The sequence below is a fragment of the Sus scrofa genome, chromosome 8, assembly GCF_000003025.6.
Source record: "Sus scrofa isolate TJ Tabasco breed Duroc chromosome 8, Sscrofa11.1, whole genome shotgun sequence".
Lineage (NCBI taxonomy): Eukaryota > Metazoa > Chordata > Mammalia > Artiodactyla > Suidae > Sus > Sus scrofa.
Window position 1 is genome coordinate 56,024,404 of NC_010450.4, and position 9,276 is coordinate 56,033,679.

Here is a 9,276-nt window from a genome sequence, read left to right on the forward strand (position 1 = left end):
AGTGGTTAACGAATCCGACTAGGAACCATGAGGTTGCGGGTTCGGTCCCTGCCCTTGCTCAGTGGGTTAAGGATCCGGCGTTGCCGTGAGCTGTGGTGTAGGTTGCAGACGCGGCTCGGATCCCGCGTTGCTGTGGCTCTGGCGTAGGCCGGTGGCTACAGCTCCGATGATTCAACCCCTAGCCTGGGAACCTCCATATGCCGCGGGAGCGGCCCAAGAAATAGCAACAACAACAACAACAACAAAAAGACAAAAGACAAAAAAAAAACCCTTCATCTTAGGGTAAAACCAAAGGCCCTTCAGTGCTCAGTTCTCTCCCCATCTTCACCCCCTCCTCCCTCCAGCATCTCCAACAGCCCCCCTTGGGAGCTTCACTGGGGGCCAGGGTTTGATTGTTTTGTTCATTGTTACACAGCCAGTGCTTAACAGGCTCGAGTTTCCTATAGTGATGCTGATGACACTGGTTGAGTCATTGGCTCTTTGGTTTTAGGATCATTTGAAAACTTCTTACCCTGGTCTCCAAGGCCTGTCTGTGGCAGTCCAGCCTCATCTTCTCTTCTTTGCCTGGGGCAATTGCCCTGAACTTCCTTTCACGTTCCCAGTTCTGGAAGTCCCTGGGACCTGGAACTTTCGTGTCCTTTCTTGGCTGATTCCTTTTCAAACCTCAAGGCTCAGCTTTTTATTTTTTATTTTTTTGTCTTTTGTCTTTTGTCTTTTTGTGGCCGCACCCGTGGCATGTGGAGGTTCCAGGCTAGGCATCTAATCAGAGCTACAGCTACCAGCCTACACCACAGCCACAGCAACACCAGATCCTAGCCGTGTCTGCGACCTACACCCACAGCTCACAGCAACACCGGATCCTTAACCCACTGAGTGAGGCCAGGGATCGAACCTGTAACCTCATGGTTCCTAGTTGGATTCGTTTCCACTTTGCCGCGACAGGAACTCCCAGGTGTTGTTTTTAAGTAAACTTTTTATTTAAGTATAATTTATTAATAGTAATCTTCCTTGTGCAATTAGTATTAATCTTTCCCAGTACTCCAGACTCTCCATGGAGTTTAGGGCCATGTCTAACTTACAGTTGTATCCCAGTGGTTACTACATAGCAGACAATATAAATTGCCAAATGAATAAATGATTTGTTCTTGAAACAATTCCTTCAGCAGGTATCACTGGAAATTCCCATGCTTAGGAATTCTTGTCAAGGCTAATTATAGCTTGTATATCAGTACAAATCCTACTTCTTCTTCTATTTGAATTTCAGATTCCTTTTCTGCATTGTTTTCCATATTCTTTTACTTTACAATATTTTTTTTTCTTCTTTGGCTTTCATCTTCATCTACATATGGCCTCATTTCAGCTAATCCTCACTGAACATTGTACAGCTAACCCAAGGAACTATAATAACTACAGCAAGATTTTAAGAAAGAAAACCTTTTGAGAAGCTTGCATTCTACTTGAGGAGACTAGACATATATATAAAAAATCACTAAATAAAACATTGGTTAAACTGTCAAATGAATAATATAAACCTGAAGTATTCACTAGGTTTCTGGGAAGAGAAAACTCAATGGGACCCAAGAGAGTAGGCTTTGAAAAAAATCCGGAATCAAGTCTCAACCTTCAGAGTTCTAAGAGCACTTTCTCTGGGAAATGGGTATTTAGTTGTTAGCCCTAGAGCCTGGCAGTCTTTATACCTCATCTAAACCAAAGCTATGTGTCAATGGTGTGTGGTAGAAGAAATGGGAGCTTTGAAATAATTCCAGCTCTGTCCATTTGTTATAGACTGTGCTCAAGAAAAAACAGTGTATAGAGATTCTGATACTTGTTAAGAAAAGGTATCCAAAACATAGAAATAAGGCAAAAAGAAGGCTTTGTATCTTTCCAATGTCACATTTCAGGTCTTTTTTTTTTTTCCTTCAATTTTATTGAAGTATAGTTGATTTACAATGTTGTGTTAATTTAGGCTGTACAGCAAAGTGACTCTCGTTATACATATGTATACATTCTGTTTCACATTCTTTTCCATGATCATTTATCACAGGGTATTGTATATAGTTCCCTGTGCTAGACAGTAGGACCTTGTAGTTTGTCCATTCTGTATATAATAGTTTGCATCTGTTAATCCCAAATTTCCAGTCCATCCTTCCCCTACCCCTCTTCACCTTGGCAACCATAAGTCTGTTCCCTTTGCCTCTTCAGGTCTATCTCTTATTTGGATTTGTTACCACTCTGCCACAATGGGAACTCCTGTCTTTATGTCTTCTATGCTGGCTTTTTCTAAGCTTCTATCCTCCTGAACACTATTTTGAGGAGATATCCTCCAAGAAATTCAATTTAATCTTTTTAAAAAATTTTCGTTGGAGTATAATGACTAACAATATTGTATTAGTTTTACATGTACAGCAAAATCAACTTGACCTTTGTATATATAACCATATTTGGTGGTTTTTATGTCTGAGCAAATTTTGCTAGAATCTTCCTAGGAGACGCAACTATTTAAGTATTTAAATTCACATTTATAGAAACATAAAATAAAACTAAATTGTAACACTCATAAAATGATAAATGATTGGACTAAAACTTTTCTCCAGGCATGAATGACCTAATTTATTTGGACTTCCATTTCAAGATGACTCATACTTGCTGATGAATTATTTGTGATTATTCTCAAAAAACTCAAAAAATTTTATGCTGCCATTTTGCAGCTTCAGTTAAGAAGTACACCATTTTGGAGTTCCTGTCATGACTCAGTGGAAACGAATCTAATATCTATGAGGATACGGGTTTGATTCCTGGCCTCACTCAGTGGGTTAAGGATCCAACATTGCCGTGAGCTATTGTGTAGGTGGAAGAGCAGCTCTGATTCAACCCTTAGCCTGGGAACTTCCATATGCCACAGGTGTGGCCCTAAAAAAAATAATATATATATACATATATATAATATATAATGAAATACATATTATTTCAGGATTTCTTGCAAAGCGAGAAAATCTAGCCTATAATTTTAAAAAAAAATATATAATGACATTTAATAAATGCTAAATTTATGTTTTAAGTCGATATACTATAAATACAGTCATTTCATTAAACCTTTGTCACTTTGTCTTACAATTCAGCTTCCAAAGCTTAGAGAATAAACTTTTGCGGGGGTGGCTGATCTGGCTTAGAAAAGAAATGTATTCTCTCTTAGTTCTGAAAACAAGAAGGCGAAAGTCACGCTGTCAGCAGAGCCGCGCTGCCTCCAAAAGCCTCTAGGGAGGCCCGTCCCTCGTCTCTGCCAGTTTCCGGGCTCTGCCAGCTTCCTTGGTAGGTGGCCATAGTAGTCCAGTCTCTCCCTCCGCCTTCACATTGCCCTCTCTGGTTTCTCCTCTGAGTGTCTCTTATAAGGACACCTTTCTTTGGACTTAGGACACATGCAGGTAATGCAGAATGATCTCCTCATTTCAAAACCCTTAATTTAAATACATCTACAAAGGTCTTGACAGCACTATCCGAGACGGGTGTGGCTAAAGCCCAGTGAGGGAGGCTGGAAAAGGAGGAAACTTCCTGTCAATGTCAGGGGAAGATAGGGGGAAAAGATGCAAAAATCGGAATACCAGTTGATAAATTGTCACTTGAAATCAAAGTACAGAGAGTATAAAGTATTAGCTATTAAGGTGCCTGGTGAGCACAGACTGTCAAGAGAGATAATCTTCACATCTATTATGAGCCATAGAAAATCCTAGTGAGGGAGTTCCTAGTGAGGCACAGTGGGTTAAGGATCTGGCGTTGCTGTAGCTGTGGCAGGTCGCAGGTGCGGCTCAGATTCAGTCCCTGGCCCAGGAACTCCCATACGCCAAAAAAGTGTCGCCAAAAAAAAGTCCCAGTGAACTACTATTGGAGGCCACTGAACAGCTGAACTCTGCAGAGGGCAAACATCTGTGGAAGCAGAGTTCTAAAGTACAGGGTCTCCTTCAAAGACAAGATATTCAGGTTATTCTATAAACAACTGAAACAACTGCACTATGTCATAAGGGTACCCCCTTTGATATGCTAAGAAGATAACTTCGTCATTGCTATGCTGTTCTTGCCCTCTAATCTTGTCACCTTCCTTAATCCCACTAATATTAATCTTGTTACCTTCCAGGCTAATCTCACCACCTTCCTTAATAAAGTGATGTGGGCTAAAGCCTAGGCACCTTTTGTTCTGTGGAACAGAGTGCCTCCTGGTCCCCTGCTTTGTAGATGTAAAGTAGTCTTGTGTGTTGTTACACTGCACCGTCCCTCTTCCAGGATTCCCTGTTGCCCTGCAGTGCTGGACACAGCAAACTACCTTTATACATCTCTATCTGCCAGGTTCAGTACCTCCATGTTCTGTGAACCCAACAATTTTCCCCCTTCATTTTCCTCTTTTCTAGATTACATGCAGACTAGCTTTTCTTCTTCCTCTTCTTCTTCTTTTGGCTATACTTGGGGAGTTTCAAAGGCAAGGTTCAAACCCATACCTTGCCACAGCAGCGACCCAAGCTGCTGCAGTGAGAAAGCCGGATCCTTAACCCACTGTGCCACAAGGGAACTCCAGACTAGCTGCTGCTTCTTATTCTTTTTGTAGTTTTATGGACATCCCACGGAACATGGAAGTTCCTGGACCAGGGATTGAATCTAAAGCACAGCTGCAGTGCAGCTGTAGCAACACAGGATCCTTTAACCCGTGTGGGGTCGGGGGTCAAACCCCCACCTCCGCAGCAACCCAAGCCACTACAGTCAGATTCTTAACCTACTATGCCACAGCAGGAAATCCTCAGATTAGCTTTTTATGGTAACACATTCTGTCTTCTGGACACAATACAGGAATTTTTATTTCATTTTCATCCAAATCACTATACTTAATTTGATAAAGGTTTGATGGTCTGACAACCACAGTTGTGATTGGACTGCAGTAGTCTAGTTTTGTTTCTTGGAGAGACTTCAGCACTGCTTATTTAAGAGGTCCTTGGAGCAAGACAAGCCCACACTTAGAATGGCGCCTGTTCTACTCTGATGCCATACATGTCATCTTCCGTCCTGATTTGCTGCAACGCCAGCTGGGTTGTATTCTGGTTTACTTTCCTTTCCCGTGTTTGTCTTCTGCCTCTTCATTTTTCCGCAGAGGACCAGTCTCCCCTCCTCTGGGATGACTCATTAGGAATGACCCGAAGGTAACTGGATTCTAGACTTTTGTGTTCTTTCCTTGTAACTCTGCCCATGAGCTGCTTAGTTTCCTGAACTAAATACTCCATCTCTTCTTTGAAGCTTAGCCTAGCTAAAAGCCACTTCTCCAAACTCTAACAGCTCTTACTATTTGTGCTTGCACTGAAGCAGAGTATGTTTTATTTCCCCAACTAGATTGTAAATTTGATGATGGTCAAAGCCTATTTTATGCTAAGATTCATCTGTGTAGATGCATCTAGGAGATGTATCTGTAGCTAGAATCTTTTTATTGCTATCAAAGGAGTCAGTAATACCTACTCACCATGGCATAAAATTTATTTTTAGTAGAAGGCATTTGAGTTCCTAAAAATCACTGACATTCCTAAAATCAGAACTGAGAAGAACTCAGTTACCAATCCCCTCCCCCAGGATCAACCAGGGATGGTAGACTGTTAACGTGGATGAGAAGTCCCACACTATATCTCAACATTGTGGCAAAATGATCAGATCTCCCATCTATTCCTCTGAGGCTCGTTTATCTTTCCAAAAGTAATCTGCTTTCCCACAAGGGCCCTTTTTCCCTCCCCTTCCCCTATTAAGCTAGTATGTATTTCTGGGAGTTCCTATCACTGCTCAGCAGCAGGTTCGATTCCTGGCCTTGCTCAGTGGATTAAGGATTCAGCATTGCTGTAAGCTGCGGTGTAGGTCGCAGATGTAGCTTGGATCCAGCATTGCTGTGACTGTGGTGTAGGCCGACAGCTGTAGCTGTGATTCGACTTCTAGCCTGGGAACTCCTAGCCGAGAGTTCGAGAGTTTGGCCCTAAAAAGCCAAAAAAAAGTATGTAATTCTAATTGGCCCTTGAATCACATTTTTCTGTGCACCCCCTACATACTTTAACAAAATATGGTGATTAAATGCTATCTTTTGCTAATCTGTCTTTGGCAGTTGAATTCAAAAGACACTAATCAAGAGAATACAGAAAAGTTCTAACTCCTAGGTACTTTATTCCATTGAACTGGTGTATTAAAATTTGTTTACTTCTTCACCAGCTGGACTTTGGGGTTGTTCCCAGTTTGGGGACATGTCCCTACAGGGGCTTTGTATGGCATAAAATTTCAATTCTTTTCAGTTAATACCTGGAATGGGATATCTAAATTATATGCTGTGTCTCTCAAGGAAATTTCAATACTTTTCTAAAATGGTTGTACCAGTTTGCATTTCCATCATCAGTGCATGAAGTTCAGTTGCTACATTGCTCACTCTTGTACTTTTAGACATTCTGGGAGGTTATTATTTATTTATTTTTTTGTCTTTTTAGGGCCAAACCCTCAGCATATGAGGGTTCCCAGGCTAGGGGTCAAATCAGAGCTGTAGCTGATGGCCTATGCCACAGCCACAGCAATGCCCATCTGGCCAGCGCAGTGTCCACTCGGTCACTTTGTCACCTTCACTTGCAGAGAGCACAAAGCCTGTTCTTTTTTTTTTTTTTTTTTGTCTCTTTGTCTTTTTTGTTGTTGTTGTTGTTGTTGCTATTTCTTGGGCCGCTCCCGCGGCATATGGAGGTTCCCAGGCTAGGGGTTGAATCATCGGAGCTGTAGCCACCGGCCTACGCCAGAGCCACAGCAACGCGGGATCCGAGCCGCGTCTGCAACCTACACCACAGCTCACGGCAACGCCGGATCCTTAACCCACTGAGCAAGGGCAGGGACCGAACCCGCAACCTCATGGTTCCTAGTCGGATTCGTTAACCACTGCGCCACGACGGGAACTCCGTCTTTTTGTCTTTTTGCCATTTCTGGGGCCGCTCCTGTGGCATATGGAGGTTCCCAGGCTAGGGGTCGAATCGGAACTGCAGCCACCGGCCGACGCCACAGCCACAGCAACGCGGGATCCGAGCCGTGTCTGCAACCTACACCACAGCTCATGGCAACACCGGATCCTTTACCCACTGAGCAAGGCCAGGGATCGAACCCGCAACCTCATGGTTCCTGGTCGGATTTGTTAACCACTTCGCCACAATGGGAACTCCATAAAACATATTCTAAGCAATGTCACAAATTCACTGTGAACTAAATGAGAAACAGAAATGGTGCTGACTCAGAGAACAAAAATTTCGAAGCCAGAGTTCAGTCCCTCAGGGATCAGTTACATCAGGAAGAGATTCTTGTAGGCGCAGGCAGTGACAGGCACCACTGGACATGTGGGGAAAATGGGAGAAAGGCCCCACATGGAAGTTCTTGACAGACCAAAGCCATTTCTTCAGCTGGTAACATTGAGAGTGGACATTAAACCTGATAACATTAAGATATTTTTCTTTTTCAGCTGCAGCTGTGGCATATGGAAGTTGCTGGGCCAGGGATCAAATCCCAGCCACAGTTGCAACCTAGGTCACAGCTGTGGCAACAATGCCAGATCCTTGACCCACTGCACCATGGCAGGAACTCTTCTATCTTAATTTTTTAAAAATAGGAACTTTGAGTAAAATGTAGCATTTAAGGAAGGTTATTGTGAGAGTTCCCTTGTGATAGAAGGGATTAAGGATCTGGCATCGCCAGTTGCCAGTACCACTGCAGTGGTTTGGGTTGTGGTGGAGCAGTTTTGATTGCTGGCCTGGAAACTTCCACATGCGGCAGGTGCAGCCAAAAAAAAAAAAGAGAGTAGATTATTGTGCTTCACTGTAACATTCACATAAATTCAGTCTAATTAAGCTCTTTTTTTTTTGGTCTTTTTAGGGCCTCACTCAGGGCCTATGGAGGTTCCCAGGCTAGGAGTCAAATCAGAGCTACAGCTGCCAGCCTGCACCACAGCCACAGCAACGTGGGATCCTCATCTGCGACCTACACCACAGCTCATGACAACGCCCGATCCTTAACCCACTGAGCGAGGCCAGGGATGGAACTTGTGTCCTCATGGATGCTAATCAGATTGCTTTCTCCTGAGCCATGACAGGAATTCCAAATTAAGCTCTTTTCTAAAGAGAAACATGAAGCAGGGTAAGGAACAAAAAGCACCTAAAAGCTCAAAAACAATATTTAACTGAACTTGTGAGAAAAATCTCTTGGGAGTTCCCCTTATGGCTCCGCAGTAATGAATCGTACTAGTATCCATGAGGAGGAGGGTTCAATCCCTAGCCTTGCTCAGCAGGTTAAGGAACCAGCGTTGCCATGAGCTGTGGTGTAGGTCAAAGACTTGGCTAGGATCTAGCAGTGTAGCTGTGGTGTAGGCCAATAGCTGCAGGTCTGATTTGACCCCTAGCCTGGGAACTTTCATATAACTCAGGTGCAGCCCTAAAAAAGCAAAAACAAACAAACAAAAAAAAAAGAAAGAAATTTCTAGAGAAAAACATTAAGAACATATGATAATTAAAATTTTTTAAATGATGAATTAAAAGAAAACCAGGGCTCACACAAAATTCAAAGTCTTTATCTTGTAGAAGATCTTAAATTTTGGATGCATCAAAGTAAAATACAGCCACCTGAAAAACAATTAAGAATTCAAGTTCACAGCACCAGTTTCCCCCCAAGGTGATTTCCTATTGATTTGTAACTTGGTCTTGAATTTGACCCAGGGCCTTTATGTCATGATAATTTGGATCACTCTGAATATGCCATCTCTTTGAACCAAGACCTCTGCTAACTTTAAAGGAATGCAGCTGCTGATTTGCCATTCATTTATTTTTATCCCAGTATGTGGGAATAAATTCATAATAAAACTTTTCCAGTAAGCAAGTCAGACTGAGGAAATGAAGGCCATTTATCTAGTAGGATTAATAAGCAATGAGATCCTGCTCTATAGCACTGGGAACTATATCTAGTCACTTATGATGGAGCATGATAATGTGAGAAAAAAGAATGTATACATGTATGTGTAACTGGGTCACCATGCTGTACAGTGGAAAATCGACAGAATACTATAAACCAGCTATAATGGAAAAAGTAAAAATCATTAAAAAATCGAGTAGGATTAAAAAGAAATGTTTCATTTTTGCCTTTTTGAACATGAAAAAAGGAAAGAAAGCTTATGTCTTTGAGGTTTTAACTGAGGCCAGAAGTTTTCCCTGGGCTACAGTATCTAAAAAAGCTATGCAACCTCAAATAAGATTT

General features: G+C 42.3%; 1 protein-coding gene across 1 annotated transcript in view; it reads left to right on the plus strand.

Moving 5' to 3' along the window:
- The window catches only part of LOC110261959 (translation initiation factor IF-2-like), a 39,715-nt gene that overhangs the window by 28,626 nt on the left and 1,813 nt on the right, over positions 1–9,276 (plus strand). Inside the window, exon 2 of the mRNA XM_021100538.1 lies at positions 5,132–5,180. Within this exon, the coding sequence (XP_020956197.1) occupies positions 5,132–5,180 (49 nt within the window). The remainder of the gene's footprint in view (positions 1–5,131; positions 5,181–9,276) is intronic.